Genomic DNA, 18,694 nt, shown 5'->3' with positions numbered 1-18,694 from the left:
GACTAGGGATGGCATTGGCATCAGATGCTGATACCGAGGGAAGGCTAAACAAAAATGGACCATCAAACATGATGGCAGCCTGGCAGGGCTCCGCAATTAGAAAAAAAAAGAGACAACTCAAACTAATGCACAAATCTCCGAAACTTGCAGTACTCCTTTGCCCCGTGACAGCTGATACACAATCCAATTCAACAAATAGCGGGAGTGGCTCATGATACACATGATGCATGCTATGACAGCAGCAGCTTCACTGGGTTGAACAAACAGCTAGGCATGGCATGCCAATCTTACCGTTTGAGGTATGTTCTCTATTTGCCTCACTGAACCAGAAATGGGTAGCAGATATTCAGCCTGCCATGGGCACTCTTGTGCGGTGTTACCTAACTAAAGATGGCAAGACCAGATTGAGCCACCATATCAATTTTTTTCAGCCTATTCGTCCTCCTCCGACAATACACTCCAGATCATCCTGCAGAAAAACACACAAGTGGCAGTTAATTTCTCATTTGCTAGCTGCAGACTTGCGGTCAAGCAATAGAGTTAGCCATAACATCCTTACCAGAACAAGGACAGGAACAGCAGAATGATGAGACTAACTATCTTAAAAAGACGGCGCTTCTTCTCACAACCAAGTTGATTAAATATCTCCGTCACATCTACTAAATGTTGCCGCCGTTGGTACCTGCAAAGGCCATAAACATATATTTATTCATTGCAAATGCTGAAAGGAAACTAGATTGTTGCTTGCTTCAAGTAGTTCAATAATAAGTTGATGGCTACTGTATTAACAACCAGAAAAGGTTCTGAAAACTAGACAGGTTAGCAACCATACACAGCAAGGAGAAATTACAGCAACTATATCAAATGCTAATAATCATTCACATGGTATACTCTCGCTTTTGTCGCAGTTGCCCCCCCCCCCCCACCCAGCCACCCACCTTTTTCAAGGCTTGGGGAAATGAAAAAGGAATCTTCTAGGCTTGACAAGTCTACCAAGGTAAAGGTATAACCAAAACAACCAGAAGCAGAAAGGTATCCAGCTAACTGATAAGGTTTAGCTTTAAACAGCAGCAATAGAAACCAATGGTATCAGCTTTGGGAAAAAAAAATTCATCTCATGTCTTTCACTCTTATTTCTTTCTTCAACATTGAAACAACCAAAACAATAAGGAATGTTTTGACCAACATTTTAATCACAGAATCAGAAGCTGTGTAACTAAACTGTTTAATGTCTTGTGACAGGCTGACAGCTGCTTGACGATATTCGCTGACATCTATGTTTGGTTTCAATCATATGATGATTTGGTTGAATGAATTTAGAAGTTAGCTGCATAAGTACATTCAAGTAACAACCAAGCTCATACAGCACATGTTAGCATAGACAGTGAAAGATGTAGGGGTAACTGTGGCCTTAGGTTTGCTGCAAAAGAAATATTATTTTGTTCTCAGATGGGGTACTCTATTTTTTTGTTAGAATACAAATTATGCTTTCTGCGTGCTTACAGAGCATGATGCTTTTGTAAATATTCATGAACCATGATCCAATCCCATCATGTGATATTTATAAGATGTTCATCGTATGCATTTCAAATATTCCTATACAAAATAAGATATATGGAATTGCCAGCATCGCAACCTCGTGTATGCAACTTAAACAAAACACAAATGTTGACAATTCACTATATCACTCACTAAGCACAGCCATTGTAAGTTTAACAAAAACAGCATACAGGAGGCAAAGCACCTAAACAAAAGAGAATAATTTATTAACTATGTAAAAAGGGCCCCTACACTCATTAAATTTCTATGTTTCCTACTCAGTGTTAATTGCTGATAAGATGTTGAATATGCAGAAATTCCATTCAGTTAGTGTGCATATATGAGTAGCATTTGGGTTCGAAAGCTATTAAGAAAAATATCAGCTACATACCCCTGAATCATGTAATCATCTTCAATATGTCATGTGTAAAGTGCCGAGCATAGAGTTAGAAGCAGAAGACACCAGCCTTTAACATATGATTGTTTAAAACAAAGAATTTGTGACCCAATAGCACGAAAACAGCTAAATCACTTCAAAGCACCCATTTCCTCTTTTTTTTTTCTTTTGGTTCTCAGTATTAGTTGATAATTTAGCAACAATGTCTAATCAACACAATGCTAACCTCATGATTTTCACATTAGTTAAAGCCTACAGGACCATATTAGTTGTTTCGAAAGGTAGTTATGAGACAAGCAGCACTTACAGAGTATAGTTGTAGTACACCATTGGGACAGAAAGCAAGAACATCGCCCAATGCCCAGATAAGAGGAACAATACGCTCAGAAGTGCTTGCAATACGAATTCTGGCATAACCACCTTATTTATCCGAGAGGATGAATCAAACGGATTGATATAGTCAAACTCTAAATCTGCCAAGCACATCAACTGCAAAGGCACGAGTAAGAACAAAATCATCAGGAACAATTTCAGTGTAAGTATGATTGTCAGTAAAAAAACGAGGGAAAAACATCCAAATTCCTCCAAAAGAAAACATCTGCTAGGGAGCCTTGTGTAGACTCCTATCAAAGGCCACAAACTGGCAGTGTAAACTATACAATACCAATTATATGCATCGGAGATCTCGAGGCTCAACACATATATCCCGCATCAACCACCAACCAGGCAACAAGTTGGAACCATCACTAGAATCTAACATCGCAACCAAGTCCAATCCTGATTGCTTCTCCGCCAGCCAAATTAAAAACTCAAAACCAAACATTCGGATTAGCTACACGGTCCGACCCCCTAAACCACTGAAAGTCCGACTGAAACAACATGTAAATCCGCAAGAACGGCCGCCTCAGTTTCGCGGGGGATCGTCCAGAGAAAGATCCTGCGGGTGCCCAGGCACAGATACGGATTCGGGGGCGCGGCGCTGACCTGGTAGATGACGAGCACGATGAGCGCGACGACGAGGAAGAACGCGGTGAGCCACACGAACACCATCTCCGCCTTCCCCCCAACCGACCGACCTGGCCCTCCAGGCGGCGCAGATGCCTCGCTCTCTCGCTAGGGGGAGGCGTCGCCGGAGCCCTGGCCGAGCACGGTGGCGCCACGGCCGCCGGAGGGGGGTGGTCGGGGTGCAGGGGCGGCGAGCTGGAACGCGTGGGTGGGGAACGGGAGGAGAGCGGGTCGGTCGGTTCAGATACTCAGATGGGAAGTATAGTAGTTCCTCTGGAGTTACTCTACGCTCACTGACGTGTGGGTCCCCTGGGCGCGTGCTTCAGCATTGCAAAATTGCAAGGGAAATTTGTGTACAGCACACTCTGAAAGAGTGATTTTATGTAGAACACACCATGAAAGCTGATTTTGTTCTCAGCACATCCTGAGTTTGCAATTTTGTCTACAACACACCACACTGAGCATAATAATCATTTTTAGTTGAGTGAAGGTTCAAAAAACCATTTTGCCCCGGGGCCCACATGTCATCTTCTTCTTCTCCCGTTGCTCCCTCACTTCCTCCGCCACCTCAGCTCCCTCTTCCCGTGCCGCTCTTCCCTCCGACCCTCCTCTCCGCCGCCGCTCCCCTCCTCCAATCTTGCGGCGACGAGCGCGTAGGGAAGCACGCACGGTGGCGGCGGTCGGAGGAGGAGGAGGCACACGGTGGGGGGAGCCGCTTGGCAAGGACGAGGAGGAGGAGCGCCGCCCGCCCTGGGAGCTCGGGGCGGCGCGGGTCGGGAAGGGCACACCGAATCTGGGGAGGGCGACGCCGGTCGGGGAGGAGCCACCGCGGGGAGGGGCGCGCGCCGGTCGAGGACGAAGTCGCCGTGGGGAGGGGGCCGCCGCCGGGAGGCTCAGCGCGCGTCAGTTGGGGAGGAATCCGCCACGGGGAGGCGGCGCCGGTCAGGGAGGAGGCCGCCGCAGGGAAGGGCGGTGCTGGTCAAGGACGGGACCGCCGCGGGGAGGGGGTCGGGGAGGGAGAAGACGCGTGGGAGGGCGGCGGTCGGCGCGCGGGAGCAGACGCTGGGCGGGCGGAAGTAGACGCAGGGAGGACGGCTGGCGGCGCACTAGAACAAGCGCGGGGATCGACGGTGGTGGCCTGCCGGAGGGAGAAGAAGAAGATGACATGTGGGCCCGAGGGCAAAATGGTCTTTTAAACCTTCACTCAGCTAAAAATGATTATTATATTCAGCGTGGTGTGTTGTAGACAAAATTGCAAACTCAGGATGTGCTGAGAACAAAATTAGCTTTTATAATGTGCTCTGCACAAAATCACTCTTTTAGAGTGTACTGTACACAAATTTCCCAAATTGCAAACAGTTGCATTGACGGCACGTGACCGTGAACTGTAAAGAGAGAAAGAAAGGGTGCCATAAGTCTCTTTCAAAAGGAAAATTTTTTTAGTCACTAGCAAAATGTACGTGCGTGTCGCACGTAATATATTTTTAAACACATAATCTATATACTATACTTATTATGAACATAGATGACATTTGGCCACATTATTTCTCTGATCATATTTTTGACTCAAAGTTTAAACTCGGTTCCTAATTGCACTTCAAGATAACGATGCAAGATTTAGTTGCATTTGTTGTTTGCCTAATCCAAGCATAGCAATATTATTTGGACCTAGCTAACGTACGAAATTAGGCCGGCCGTACGGCCTTCTCCTTTTTGGCAAATAAGGTATCAAGTTTCCCTTTTTTGGCAAAAAAAACTGTTATCCGCTTCACTATCCTCGTGATAATAAGGAAAAAACGATGACATCAGCGCATGCAAAAACAATCTCAGGTTTAGAAAAGCTGTAATTTTACAACCGAGAAGCAAAATTAAAATACAATTGCACTATTGAGTTGCCCCTGGCAAAAACTTCAAAATAAGATCTCACTTCAATATATCTCGATCATATTTTTCTCATACAATTCCAAAAACACTTCTGTTAAAAGTTGAAAGCATATCATAATATACTCCGAAGTAATTTAGAATAAATGTACAAGCAAATAACACAGATTGATTTGAAGCAAAATTAGATTAAATATACAAGCAAGTAACATTAGAGGAAATGCCTATTTGCTTCCTTTCCTAACCATGCCACGACCTGCAATGCTTTTAAGAAAGAACATAATTAGAGGAAATTAAAGTAGTAGGGGTTAAAGACTTCGCAGTATGTTGCCTACATGAAACATTAGATCGACACTACAAGACACAAAGTATATTATTCTTGCCTGATGAAAACATTAGATTTAGCACCTAATAATTTATGGTGATGCAGCTTCTCCTACAGGTGCATCAACTATCTATACTGCAATACTTTAAGCGATAGCAGTTTTCACATGATGATTCATCAGCTTCAACAGCTGCAGCATGTAGAAGCCACATGTAACCTTTGGCAGAAAAATTACCTATTGTAACCCATGTTATTGCCTATCAAGAACAAATATTATTGCTCATTTCCTACCAATATTATTGCCCAATTCCTACCAATATTATTGCCTAGTTCTGAAAATGCTTCTAGTATTTGATGTGTTTGCTACTGAAAAGTACTGAAACGTGTCTCATAATTGATGTATTTGCCTACTGGAAAGTAATGAAATGCTTCTAGTAATTGATACAATTCACTATAGGAAAGTACTAAAAATGCTTCTACTATTTGACAAAAATGCCTACTGCAAAGTACTAAAATGGTTATAATGATGTGAAGAAGAACAAGATAACAATTTCGCATTCAGGAACCAAACTGAAGCTTCGTTCATGAAACCCAAATTAACAGTGATATGAATACACCACCCACCCACCCCAGATTAAACCCCCGAACAAAGGAAGAGCAACTGAATCGAAAATGCCCAAATCATCCACCTAGATGTTGGTGTCCAGGTCAAATCCTCTGAGTGTACCCTGCAACAAGAGGATGGATTAACCCCTGCAAGCACCGCATGGCATGGCAGCATGAGATGAGAGATCAACTGTTTAATTAATATCGGAACACTGTTTGCAAGTACTATTTCAAAAAAAAGATATAGTGGACTCAAAAGCAATGTAGAACAAGTGAGAGAGCAAAATAAATCAAATTTCCTGAAAATATTTATCATCAGAACATAAAAAATGCTAAATCAGTAGAACAAAAATGCTAAATTATGATAAATATATTACTTGTCGATTCAGTATATGTTGCCTACAAGGTAACACAACATACATAAGTAGGAAGGTCAAACCGAACGCGGTGGAGAACTGGACTCCACTTTCCTGACATGTATCCCCATAGTATCATTAATCTGGGAGCAGAAAAACTATAATTTCCCCATATTAATGCATTGTATGTCATATTCCAAAAAAGGATAAAACAGTATGCCAGATAAATGTAACAATTTCAGATTGTATTAAACATATAAATCATTCAATGACAGTGATTACACATGACACTAAATAGAGGTAGCATCACACCATGTCTGAATTTAGCTATTTTTAGATGCACATGTCTGAATTTAGCTATTTCTCCATAGGGTATAGAGCAAAGAAACAAACACCATGAGAAGGAAACTTTAGATTGTAATGATGTAAAAAGACTTGGTTCCAAACAAAAGGAGAGTCTATCGGCCGTCACATGAGACATAAAATGTTAAAAAAATTACTTGAACTGAACACTAAAAATGCTATATGAATAGTATTTAAATACCTACTAAAATGTATTAAAATGCTCCTAACAATGCCAGTAGAAAAGTTTGTGGGTCGCAAGCAACCAACATGTAGTTCTGCACTTGCATAGTCAAGCCCCTACAAAATGATTAAGTTCTTTTCTGGTCCACCAATGCATAACAGGAGTCTAAAAATGATCGGAGTTAAAAATGGTAGAAATATAGATTTACAACTTAAACCCATCTCTAGTGGTGATCTTGTTGTTACTGTGTCTAAAGACCAATCCATGTTACAGCATTCCAGAGAGGGACACTGAAAAAACACGGATATAACACAAATCTGGCCACACAAAAAGCATAACAAAAAGGCAAAAGGCAATGATTATGGAAAATGATCAGCTATCTCAAATTAATTTTCCTACATGAGAGAGAATGCAAAAGCTAGAAGACAGTGCTACAGCTCCCTGTCATTAAGTAAAATCACATAAGCACTTGCTGTTGGAAGGGAGAAAAAAGTTATAGAGCCACTGGGTAAAAGCACATGAGCACTCAAGTAAAAATTGACACATACAAAGGTAAAACTACACGAGCTAAGCACAGAATAATATTTGTATCGATCTGAAGCAGCTATTGCATAAGGACAGAAAACCAACAATGGCTTGCATCGATTTGATTTCCCTGTAGAACAACAATATATGTAGCAATCTATACCAGCACTACAGACACTCCCACCACGCCTATCTCTATCAAAATACTACTGCAGCCAGTGGGTGGGGGCTAAAATACATGCAGCAAAGACAGAAATGAAACACCAAGACAGAAATCGAATCGGCTTGAATCGCGCAGGAGGACCAGACAACACCCACACGGGAGAAAGACCTGGGGGAAATCGCATCTTGTTGGTTGGGGCATGGGATTTACCTCTGAAAATGCAGTACCCCCAGTGTTGCGGCCGCCGACAAAGAGCACAGGCCTGGCACTGATTCGTTGCCCCTGGTCCTCACAGTTCCCTCGATCTGGAGACGATAGGAACAAAAATCACTAGAATCACTGCCAGCTCTCCACCCCCTGCACCCCCAACTCTATCATTTTGCTGGGCAATGGAAACAATGCTGAAAGCACCCCAAATCAGAGATGAGAGAGAGAGAGAGAGAGAGATTGATTTCAGGTTTGCGAGGCGCCCCGCAGAGGTGAGGGGTGGGGAGGTGGCTCACCTTATTCTGAACCTGCACCACCGGATTCGAAGCCACCCCAGATGCTGCAGTCCTCGCACAAAAAAAGCGCCCAAATCAGAGACGAGTTGTAGAGAGATTCAAGTTGGTTGGGGGATGAGCCTTAGCTCACCATCCAACACTCTCTCCCTCCGGATTCCAGCTGCTCGTGACGATGAACTCCACCAAAATAAAATGCAAAAATAATCCAAAATCAAAACGCGGTAGATCGAGATGATACCAGCGCGCTGGGGAAACACTCACCTGGGTCTGATCTTCACTTCAAACCCCGCCGATTCCACGCTGGGATCCAAAGGCGCGCAACGATAGTGGGTGATGGGAGCAATTTCGGCGATGGCTGCTAGAGCGGATGGAGAAGAGAGAGAAACCCTAGAGAGAGAAGATGAACAGACGAAGTGAAGGGGGCACACGACCCTCAGGTTTTCTAGAACGTGGGACCAGCCTGTCAGGTGCACATGGTGCGCGCGTCGTTCGATGGTGCGCGAGTTGTTCATTGGATGCAGAGCGGACGGTGGATGCAGGGGGCCATAAGATTGGGCAAAAATACGGCCTGTTAGAATAGAGTCATTACCATATTATTTATTGTATTGAAAAAGCTATTTCCTTTAACTGAAAAAAATGTTGACATCACAACAAATTTAGAGAGGAAAAAGTATCCAATGATATGAGATGGACAAAAAAATCACCCGCATTGGATTGGATTGGAAAACAATTTTCTCCATAAATCGCATTTGGATCACATACATCAGAAGAATAGGAGAAAAAAACAGAAACAGAATCGTTACCTTGCAGCGTCGAGGGAAAACTTGTGACTGGGATAGCAGACGCTCTATCTGCCGCGGTCCCCGCTTGAAGGGGGCATCGTCTGATCGTCCATCAACTTGATGCTAGACACATATTTGAGCCAAACAGGAAAATACTGAGAAGAACAAACATAAACATGTCGAATTACAAGACCAATAAAGTATCCAAAAGAAAGAATCATCAAGCTCCAACCGATTTTCGTTGGAGCAAGCGAGTATCTAGCTGCCCAATCAGCAACCAGATTATTTAACCAACGATTCAGTCACCACACAATTATTGCTTCATCTCTAGCTCTTGTGTCAATCGATTTACTACTAATCCTGGATGGATCGGAGGCCAAAAACAAGAAGCAACCCGTGCGTGTTACAAAATTTTCATCCCAGAAAAAGAGAGGCGGAGAAATCTGAGAGCAATTGAAAAGGAAAAAGGAAATCAAAACCCAAGCTTTGAATGGCCGTCGTCGGTTGAAGCCAGTCTGGCTCCAAATAGCGTCGCGCACCCACAGCACAGCCCGGCCCTTGAGCATCGGCCCGGCGACCTCCACCACCAATGCTGTGCGGTGGCTCCCACCCACCGGCGCCCGCCTTGCTGTTGTCGTCCAACATCTCGAATAGCATCTGCTCCGGCCTCCGGGTCTGGCACAACGAAGCAGCTCGGACACATGGGCACCTAGACGGGCGCTGACGCCCGCCGTCGCCGTGCCGTCCTACCCTCCGCCTCCACCAGCCAGCAGGCCTCGGGGCATGGGCTCCCCGGCTCGGCGGCCGAGTACCAGACGTCGGCCGCCGAGATCGAGGTGGCGCTGTCGATCCCCCATTGCCACCATGCCTCCACCAACGAGGATGGTGCCGCCGTCGCATCTGCTTCGGTGCAGGAGATGCGAGCAAGGAAGGGCTGGGCGCACGGACGGATTAGGGGATCTCGAGTAGGGAGGGGGAGGGAAGGACCTGAGCATGGAGGAGTACGATTGGAGAAGGGAAGGAATCAAACAGACGACACACGATTGACAGGAGTTAGAAGAGCGGGTACACGCGGGCGGGTAAGATGTGAGCGGTGAGAAAAACATTATCTTTTTTAGCAAAAACGCTTCCCAACATGCGATTTTTACGGGTCTCCACCCCTTCCCACCTTTCTCGACCCTAACAGATGGGTCCGGCGTGAGTGGTATGGTGGATCTAATGTGGGTGGAAAAAAATTCAATTGTTTTCGATCTATATATATAAATAATAACCTTTGATTTGTTTAAAAATTTGTTCACAGCTGAACCGATCCGGCCCCACAGTAGACACGGATGATGAGCTCGGGAATTCGCAGGAGGATTTTTCTTCAGAAAAAATGCAGGAGGAATTGACATGTGCTCGATGTAATGAAGGAGTCAAGCTTTAGCAGCTGCAGGCTTGTAATTCTATTTTTTTTAAAGAATAATCATGCTTTGCTAATTCCCATGGGGATCAACTATTCCAGCATTTCAAGAACGGTCTAGTCAAAGTCATGCCACTAGCAATCTCACATTCACTCAATCTCGCTAACAGGAATGTAACGACGGGCGACAGCACTCTCTCGGTAGGCATCCCACTCAATAGCTTGTTTGGGGACCAGCAATCCCAACTCATTCCAGTCGGTGGCCAGGAATAACAAATTTAGAGTCAACTAACATGAGTTAATTAATCCATGAGGAAAACCACAAGTACTCCTTCCGTTCCAAATTATAAGTCATTCCAAGAATCTTGGAGAGTCAAAAGTTTTTAAGTGTGACCAAATTTATACAACAACATAATAACATTTACGATACCAATTAAATATTATTAGATTCTTTGTTAGTTATATTTTCATAGTAAACCTATTTGTTGTCATAAATATTTGTGTTTCTCTCTATAGTTTTTTTCAAACTTTGAGATGGTTTGACTCTCCAAGACTTTTGGAATGACTTGTAATTTGGAACGGAGGGAGTATTAAGCAATTACATTCCGCTACAGGGTATCATCATTGTACAATCATAATATGTCATTGTTTAATAATATAATAATATTATCTGAATGGTAACAGATGGGACGTCTTCTCCCTTACAATATAAGTATATCATATAATTCGATCGAGACTTTAAGATTCAAATAAACAAAAACAACCGTCCCACAGGTGAAGGGAGGGATAAAAACTGAGAATAGCACCCATAAAAAATGAACTTTGACACGGCAGATTTTAGCAACAGATGCAATACAGTGTGCTCCACCGCTCTTAATTCTCCGCCAACGCCTCTTCACTGCCCCTAAAGAAAATACATAAGCAAACAATATTCAGAACGGCACCCAAGATATGGTGTACATGTTGTCATAATCAATATTCATACCTTAAAAAAACCTTAGTCTGGCCACAAAAGCTTCCTCCTGCACCATAAAGGTAACAACTATAGTAAAAAAAAAGCAGTAAAAATGATAAAGAGGTATCATGAACAAAAAAGGAACTAAATCACCATACATCCTCATCGCTAGAGTCATCATCACCTCCAAATGGCACATCTCCACTCACATGCCCCCCAATGTATGCACGACTATTATTTGGGTGTATAACCTTCTGCTTAGGATTGGTGCAACCATAGCAACAACCTTCAAAAAGGAAAGCAGGTATTGTCATCTAAAAATCAAATAACAAACGATGCATAAACATATTTGAACAATAGATTGGCAATTGAAGGTATTGAAAATTGTATGTATGCTTGTTATCAAAGTCTTGTGCACAAGCCAATTTCGAGATAGAACAAAAACACAAAGCAGAAGAAAAATGCACAAGATTAGTGATCATATAGGGCAAACAAATTAGTAAGACTACATATTAGACAACTGGAGATCATATCCAACATTCTGCTACAAATTTACAACTACATTAACAAGTAAGTTCCGGATAGTGAAAGCAACAAATTTTATCACAACATCCTGTTGCTGTAAACTTGTCCATATTCAGGAGGTGTCTTTGTAATGAGATGCAAAAGTGTGCAACCATGCAACATTATTCATGCCAATACCATGTGAATAGTGAAGTTAATGTGGAATAAAACTAAGTAATACCATCATCTTTAGGTTTGATCATGCAACAACAGGTGACCGCATAACCATTTTTTATCCACATCACTTCAGCAAAGAATAGATTGACATCATCAGCTTTGTTCGTCTTCGATGTGAAGTTAAAATGATAATAAGTCTTATTGTTCTCATACATCCAGTCGAAGCTCACAAGATCTTTGAGTTCACGTGAAAGATCCTACAGAAAGAAAAGTAAGCATTGCATAAGCATGTGTGCATGTGTTGGGTAAAAGGAGGGGTTGGGTTGAACCTTGGAAAGATTGTAATAATCATTATACTGGTCCAATAAAGCTTTAACCAAATGACACATGTGATCCTTGGAATTCTTGGATGGTGCATTGGGGCCTCTCTTTGGCGTGCCATCGGGATAGTAAAGACATTGTTTAATAAGCCACTCCACACGAGGACCTTCAGATGGCTTCTGGCATCTAATTCACATCAGAGCATTCTTTTAGCACTTCACTAGAAACTCAGAGTGTGGAGGAATAATATAGTAGAAGCGGTACTACATATTCAGCAAATGTTATTGTGTCCCATGTAGGTTGGGGAGGGTGGTTCATTAAAAGTTGCTGGCACATAGATTAGCTCATGGAATAATTAAGAAGGAACAAAGTAATGTCTTAAAAACTCATAAACACATAGATTATCAAAAATGAAATGATTCCATGCCTATAATATATCAATGTATCACATCTTTCATTTGTGGACTCTCAAGTATTCTGCGATGCCTGGCACTTTTTGACCAGCTAATGGGCTAATTTTTTTTTCTAGTTATCAACATAGTACACGACATGGGATAAGACATCCGGGTGGGTTTCCCTGGTTAACAAGTTAAAATCGAGACCACAATAGATCTATGCACGACATGGTAGACTCTGGTGGGTGTTAATCTTTATACACTACAACTTGTACACTATATTGAGTTTACCTACTCCTAGGCAAACATATTTACAAAAAGAAACTGTTGTGCTAAATTTATCTGGTGCAGAACAGGATCTCAAATTAATGTAGCCTGTTTTCTAATCAACTCTTGAGCTTTCTATACCCCAAAATTAAGGACATTTGTTCTGTTAGTGGTTCATACTCTGAAAAGCTGAGACTGTAAAATCAAGTTAGTGATACGACCACTACAAACAGGGCCTGAATTGTATGGAGAGATGCATCGATTTTCCTTATTATTTATAACTATATAATCAATGCTTGCAATGGAGAAACGAAGGTAAACAGAGTCTAGAAGCTTTACATTTCTGGGAGCCGCCGTTCTTCAAGATGGCGATTGATAGCAGCTTCAGCTTCCTGCAAGCTTCCAAATGGTCCGCCCAGATCGGGATACATGTGCAGATATCCCTCCCGATCCGTCCTCATGTAAAAGTACTGATACCAATTCGGGGGCCTGCACAACAGAATGGGAGGCCCGACAGATGAAGCCGATGGTGGAGAGTCCTCAGCCGTGGCACGCAAGTGCAGCACACTACTTGGACTGGCAGTGCTCATCAATTGTTCAGACGATGCAGACCCAGCAGCACCTGCCGCAAGCTCCTCCTCGCTGGATGGGAAGAAGGTCGAGGAGCCATCGAGGGTGCTTTGCGGCAGTGTCCCTGGACTGGAAGTGATTGGTTCCTCCGATGATGGGAGCAACTCCTCCTCCTCCTCCGAGGATGAAGTATCCGCCTCTTGCAGAGTCAGCGCGGATGCAGAGTCGGCAACAACGGCCGCAAGTTCGTCAGAACTGGATTAAGAAGGGGGAAAAGATCGATCAGTACAGACTGCAGAGGGCCTTACGCGGGATCTCCACATTCCAGAAATCTGCATGAACCCCTGAAAAGAAATCTGCATGCATGAATGCATGGCGTCGATTCCGGCCGGCCCTTTGGTCCTCTCCTCTTCTTGCTGAAAAGACATTAGGTAGGGAGGCGAGGCACTCACACTGACATTGATGATTACAAACTGGTGAATTTCGCAATGATCCTCGCACCGGATCCTCTTCTTTGCTGATGGGAAGCGAAGATGCTTGATCTCGCCGCCAGTTGCCGCCGGGAAACCAGACGCGATTAGCGTCGCGCAGCCCTGAAAACCTCGAGGCCAAAAGTTTTTATCTGGGCTGGACCACACGGATCCTCTTCCTATCGCGACTCGGTCTCGTTGTGCAGCCCGGCCCCGGACACCTGCCAGACCAACAGGGGAAGGGCGCTGCCAGCCTGCCACGACTCAAACCTCGTCGGCACCAGGGGAAGGGCGGCGGAGCGAAACGAACACCCGCCGCCTGTGCACGACGACGGAGGTCGCGATCGCGGCGGAATCCGCCGGCCGCGGCGCGTCGTACTCGCGCGCGAGCCACAACCAGCAGGCGTCAGGTAGACCGAGGGTCCAAGCGAGGCCACGAAGAAGAAGCTGCCCCCGAATCGCAACGCCGCCCATCCCGAATCACACACGGCTCATGGTCATGGAGTACGCGCAATGGCGGCATCCTTAGTTGCCCCCGAGCTTCCCGAGACGGGGCCCGGCTACCCGGAGTGGATCTTCCTCGCGAGGCGCGCCTACATCTCCGACCGCGTCAACGCGGCGACCCTCGCTCGCAGCCACACCAGCGACGGCCACCCCGTCCAGGTCTCCCTCTTCGCCGCCGCCCCGCCCGCCGTCTCCCACCTCTGCGTCCACTGCCCCGGCAGAGACCCCCACCAGTTCAGCTACAACCCCGGGGTCGTCTTCTCCCGGGGCGATCTGATCCTGCTCGACGTCGCCTTCGACTGCCGCGACACGAGCGACTACTTCATCTACAGAGCTGGCCCCAAGACCCCCTGCCTCGTCCTGATTCCGGAACCAGAGCCCTTGCCCTGCGCCTCGAGCTTCCTCAACACCGGGATCGTGCGCTGCGGCGCCGACGACCACTTCGCGGTGGCTGCTCTCATACGAGACTACATGACCGACATGTACAGGCTGTCCGTCTTCGATTCCAAGACTGGGGTGTGGGAGACGAGGCTGCTGCCGCTGGAGCCGTCGGAATCGCTTCGCGATCCCCTTGCGCTTTGCCTCTTCCCTAGCAAGGTGATCCCGCTGAAAGGTTCCATCTTGGGATGGGTCGATCTGTGGAGGGGTATCCTGCTGTGCGATGTTCTTTCGGATAGCCCCAAGCTCCAGTACATCCCGATGCCTACTCCGATGCCAGGCAATGAGGGTCTTGAAGACGAGGCCGAGCCAACATATTTTAGAGATGTCACTGGCTGTGGGGACCTGATCAAGGTAGTCGAGGTGGAATACAAATATAATGGCACTGTGGTCACCGATCCCAGCAACTACATACATGAAGATTGGACACTTGTCACACTGACTCGGAGGCTTGATTCCAGGGACTGGGAAAGAGGCCATGAGCTCGACATTGGGGATGTAACAGTGTCTCAAGACTTTTATGGACGTACAGATGTGTTGCCTCGGTTCTGCGATGAGAATGGAACCCCATCCGTGAAGAGAATGCCACTCGGCGTCCCAACTTTGTGTGAGTGGAACAACATGGTGTACTTTATGTGCAAGGTTAACTGCAGGGACTGTTAGATGATGATTTGTATAGCTTAAACAATAAGTTTAATAATGAATGTACAGTAAAGCAATTAATGAAGAAATAAATGAAAAAGATAAGAAAAACGGGATGTTTCCATCTCGTTCCACCCTGATCGGGGGTGGAAACTGACCTAATGTATGTCGGTTCCCCGGTGGGCAACGGGCCTATAAATACAGGGGTTGAAAACCCGTTCAGCCAGCCCGATCGGCTACCCGTTGCCACCACCGGGTAGCACCACTGACATGCCCATACACACAAAACAGATGGGCAAGACAAGAACATGAACAAAAGAAGAAAAAGATGAGAGGTCCTATCGACCAAGGTACGCATCTCATGTTATTTTGTGGTTCTAGTTTGAGCTAATGATCCTAGAAATCTAACAGGGACTACAATGGTTGGGTGGTTGCTATTGACATGAGCTCAAAAATGGTTCCTAATCCTAAGAAATCCCCCAAATATAAGGAATCCTAACCCTAAGATCTAAAGAAAAGGGTCGGGGGATTACCTTAAGGGCCGGTATGGCCACCACCGTCGCCATGGCCGTCGCTAACGGCGAGCGCACGCTGGGACTTGGTCCCGAGCGGCATCGCAGGACCCCGCACCAGCGGCGCCGACCCCTCGCGCGCACCATGAGGCCGAGGTGGCCGGCCGCCAGCCGGATCCGCCGTCGCGGCCGCCCTAGATGTACGCGCGGCCGCCGGGTGCCTTAGGGCACCGTCGACGGAGCTGCGCGCCCGCATCCGCAGCATGCAGATCCGGCGAGCGGAGCTCGGGCGGTGCCGCTCCCTCTCTCCGCACCGCTCGCCGCCGTCCCGCGCCATCGCCCTCCGCTCGCTCGGGTCGCCGGGTGGAAAAGAGAGAGAGAGGGGGAGGAAAGAAATGAAGATTAGGGTTTTTGGGGGCGCGGCAGACGCCGCTTTTATACGGCGGCGGGGGGGGGGGGGGGTTGCGCGGGCCGTCGGATCTGATCCGACGGCTGGCGCGCGCGCGGCCGCAGAGCGGGCCGGCGGAAGGCCGGCGGGGGCGGCAAATTCCCGTCCCAGGCCCAGGTTTTTGGGCCTGAGGCCCGGGAGGGAAGGCGGCGCTGGTTAAGTGGACCGGGCCGAAATAGTGCTGGGCCAGAAAATGATGATTGGGCTGGTTTTTTCAGTGTTTTTTTTCTCAAAAAATATAAAATGAGTAATGGGCTGCATAGTAATGGGCCAAATAATGATGGGCTGAATTCAATGAAGGGCTGGAAATAATGTCAAAATTTTAGAATATTTTTCTCCTCTATTTTTGACCATTAAGCATTGTGATTATGAACTTTAGTTCATGATAAAATTTTAAAGACCTTTTATTATACTTTAGCAAATAATAATAAGGATTATGACTAGACTTGTTAAGTGATTACATTATGGTTATTGTTTATGTGTTATAAATAATTTTTTAATTAAGTAAGGCCAAAATTAAGTAAAATTATGGTAAATTTATGAATAATTAAGTTTTTTTGCTTAAATAATATTGTTTTTGGGCCAAACCTTATGGAAATTTTCTCCATTTATGATTAAGTATTTTTCTTATGTTTATGGTTAAGCATTCTCATTATGTCTTAATACTTCACTTTATTTCTAAGACATTTTATTATGTTTATGTTTTGCCTTACTGCAATTTATGTTATCACTAAAAATTATGAAATACTCTCCAATTAAATTGGGATTATTTTCAGTGAAGTTTTGGATTCAGTTTTAAGTCTATTTGAGACATTTATTTGTGAGGTTTATGTGTCAATTATGATGATGAATTACTTTCATTATGAAATTAAGCTATCTGCCACATACTTACGTGCCACTTAAAATTGAGGCTTAATAGTAAAGCATCTTATGATCCGTAAATATTATCAATTATGTGAGCATGTTTTACTCACAAGAATTGATATGCCCATAAGTTAAGCATGAAACTTAAGACCCATTTTGGGAAAAATCAAATAATGACATCTTTAATGGCCAATTACCTAAAGAAATTAAATAATGGGCCATATTTATTTGATGTCATTAATACTTTTGCTTATATTTGAAAAATATGCATCCTATAGATAAGATCATTAAGGGATCATTTATTATAAAGATTGGATGCACAAATTCTAATGACTGAGTGGCTCTATTTTATAATTTTATCCCATTTTGGAATCAATGCAACGGGATAGTTTGATTCAAGATTAGAATTTTCAATGGTGATTCGTGATTGTATTCTAATCAAAGTTGTTTACAATCATGGATTATCATGATTCAATTCGTTTATTAATAAAGAATATTATTCTTAAGCCATGCATACTTAGTGAGTCCAATTTTGGACATAAATCTTAATATCTGGCTTTTGAATATTTTCTTAATTGAGCCACAAGTAATGTTGATAAGAATGTCAGGAAAACACTAAAGTTTTTTCTGATAAGTGAGAATTTGCTCAAAAGAGTATTGGTATAACGTAACTGATTATATGACTTGTGACTACATACTTAACAAAATTATTTGTAGCCACATGCCATTCTCATCCTGAAGATTATGATTAATTTTGTGACTCATGGCTATATACTGACCAAAGTTGTTTATAGTCTTGTGTCATTAAGATTGATTGAGTTATTAAGTTTATTGCTCTAGAGCAATTATGCGTATAATCATAAATTAAGATAGACTGAACTATTGATGACTAATGTCAATAATGATTATGTTTATACAAAATTAAGAAATCTCTTATTAAGAAAAACCAAAGAAGTGCCTATTTAATGATTCAGTTATGAGAAATTATGTTGAGAGTCACATGGGTCATTTCCAATAAAGTTTCCACTGCAAAAGAAATAACACTCTGATTAAGTGTGGCATACGTTTATCATTCTGGCCAAATGAAAGCATCTAGGCCCCTAATTCGAGTTTTGGTAATTAATGACAACGGTTTGTGGATTAACGATTTCATTTGAGATAATGAGTATAGGTTGATCCACGGATGAAAGAGATTTGGTTGTGAACGTATGGAGTTTTGGAGATGATGAGCAAAACTCGGGCTCAAGGCAAAGGTAAAATAGGGCTTTTGTGTTTTACCGGTCACAAGGCGTTTAGTGGCTGAAAAGTGACCGGATTTGTTGGATAGATAGCCGTACTATCAAGAGGGGTTGTGTACTCATGCTTGACGGGTCTTTAGTGCCACTTTGCTCAAAATATCTAGTTGCATGCATGAGGGCTAACGACGTTTTGAAAAGATTTGAAAAAGACTAAGTTTGAGAGCTGACTGAGTAACGGCGGACAGTCCGCCCACGAGGGGCGGACAGTCCGCACCCGTTCCAGAGAGCTTGTAGAGGCTCTGGTGGGCTGGCGGACAGTCCGGCCCAGGTGGGCGGACGGTCCGCCACTATATTTCAAAATTGTACCAGAAAGGGTGTC

At 44.4% G+C, this 18,694-nt stretch overlaps 4 protein-coding genes across 53 annotated transcripts; 1 reads left to right on the top strand and 3 right to left on the bottom strand.

Annotated features, from left to right (window-relative positions):
• Positions 1-123: 123 nt before the first annotated feature.
• Positions 124-3,179, bottom strand: LOC120702521 (protein cornichon homolog 4-like). Its single transcript, XM_039986374.1, has 4 exons — positions 2,921-3,179; positions 2,244-2,425; positions 560-682; positions 124-469 (listed from the first exon to the last, which is right to left on the bottom strand). Exons 1-4 carry the CDS (start codon positions 2,984-2,986, stop codon positions 433-435), a joined length of 408 nt encoding a protein of 135 aa, XP_039842308.1. The 5' UTR covers positions 2,987-3,179; the 3' UTR covers positions 124-432.
• On the bottom strand, positions 3,146-9,669 carry LOC120702516. Of its 50 annotated transcripts, none has more exons than XM_039986342.1 (8): positions 8,630-9,665; positions 8,088-8,394; positions 7,957-8,003; positions 7,827-7,878; positions 7,534-7,680; positions 5,837-5,875; positions 4,297-4,326; positions 3,146-3,283 (listed from the first exon to the last, which is right to left on the bottom strand). In XM_039986342.1, the coding sequence occupies exons 2-8, from the start codon at positions 8,336-8,338 to the stop codon at positions 3,232-3,234; spliced, it is 618 nt and encodes a 205-aa protein (XP_039842276.1). In that variant the 5' UTR covers positions 8,339-8,394; positions 8,630-9,665; the 3' UTR covers positions 3,146-3,231. The 50 variants fall into 50 exon arrangements, 38 of the variants coding, with proteins under 38 accessions (XP_039842276.1, XP_039842292.1, XP_039842286.1 ...); XM_039986358.1 differs by having other exon boundaries at positions 7,534-7,628; positions 7,839-7,870; positions 8,630-9,664; XM_039986352.1 differs by having other exon boundaries at positions 7,534-7,628; positions 7,827-7,870; positions 8,630-9,663.
• Positions 9,670-10,653: 984 nt separating this feature from the next.
• On the bottom strand, positions 10,654-13,642 carry LOC120702515. Its single transcript, XM_039986333.1, has 6 exons — positions 12,969-13,642; positions 11,976-12,153; positions 11,711-11,903; positions 11,124-11,251; positions 10,996-11,032; positions 10,654-10,914 (listed from the first exon to the last, which is right to left on the bottom strand). The coding sequence occupies exons 1-5, from the start codon at positions 13,217-13,219 to the stop codon at positions 10,997-10,999; spliced, it is 786 nt and encodes a 261-aa protein (XP_039842267.1). The 5' UTR covers positions 13,220-13,642; the 3' UTR covers positions 10,654-10,914; position 10,996.
• Positions 13,643-13,670: 28 nt separating this feature from the next.
• On the top strand, positions 13,671-15,274 carry LOC120704953. The gene has a single exon (XM_039989505.1). The coding sequence runs from the start codon at positions 14,183-14,185 to the stop codon at positions 15,272-15,274; it is 1,092 nt and encodes a 363-aa protein (XP_039845439.1). The 5' UTR covers positions 13,671-14,182.
• The last annotated feature ends 3,420 nt before the right edge of the window (positions 15,275-18,694 follow it).

Source organism: Panicum virgatum, chromosome 4K (assembly GCF_016808335.1).
Source record: "Panicum virgatum strain AP13 chromosome 4K, P.virgatum_v5, whole genome shotgun sequence".
Lineage (NCBI taxonomy): Eukaryota > Viridiplantae > Streptophyta > Magnoliopsida > Poales > Poaceae > Panicum > Panicum virgatum.
This window is presented reverse-complemented; position numbering and strand designations above follow the sequence as displayed.

What these genes read in the sequence shown, in the direction of transcription:
- LOC120702516 (XM_039986334.1), bottom strand. Translation starts at nt 8,338, where the DNA reads ATGAACAACTCGCGCACCATCGAACGACGCGCGCACCATGTGCACCTG. An exon ending in GAAGTGAAGATCAGACCCAG is followed by an intron (nt 8,004 to 8,087) that starts GTGAGTGTTTCC and finishes ATTTTGGTGGAG; the next exon opens with TTCATCGTCACGAGCAGCTG. An exon ending in GGGGTACTGCATTTTCAGAG is followed by an intron (nt 6,268 to 7,533) that starts GTAAATCCCATG and finishes GGGAAATTATAG; the next exon opens with TTTTTCTGCTCCCAGATTAA.
- LOC120702521 (XM_039986374.1), bottom strand. Translation starts at nt 2,986, where the DNA reads ATGGTGTTCGTGTGGCTCACCGCGTTCTTCCTCGTCGTCGCGCTCATC. An exon ending in TCGTGCTCGTCATCTACCAG is followed by an intron (nt 2,426 to 2,920) that starts GTCAGCGCCGCG and finishes GTGCCTTTGCAG; the next exon opens with TTGATGTGCTTGGCAGATTT. An exon ending in GTGTACTACAACTATACTCT is followed by an intron (nt 683 to 2,243) that starts GTAAGTGCTGCT and finishes TGGCCTTTGCAG; the next exon opens with GTACCAACGGCGGCAACATT.
- LOC120704953 (XM_039989505.1), top strand. Translation starts at nt 14,183, where the DNA reads ATGGCGGCATCCTTAGTTGCCCCCGAGCTTCCCGAGACGGGGCCCGGC.
- LOC120702515 (XM_039986333.1), bottom strand. Translation starts at nt 13,219, where the DNA reads ATGAGCACTGCCAGTCCAAGTAGTGTGCTGCACTTGCGTGCCACGGCT. An exon ending in GAACGGCGGCTCCCAGAAAT is followed by an intron (nt 12,154 to 12,968) that starts GTAAAGCTTCTA and finishes GATGTGAATTAG; the next exon opens with ATGCCAGAAGCCATCTGAAG. An exon ending in ATGACTCTAGCGATGAGGAT is followed by an intron (nt 11,033 to 11,123) that starts GTATGGTGATTT and finishes TTTATGGTGCAG; the next exon opens with GAGGAAGCTTTTGTGGCCAG.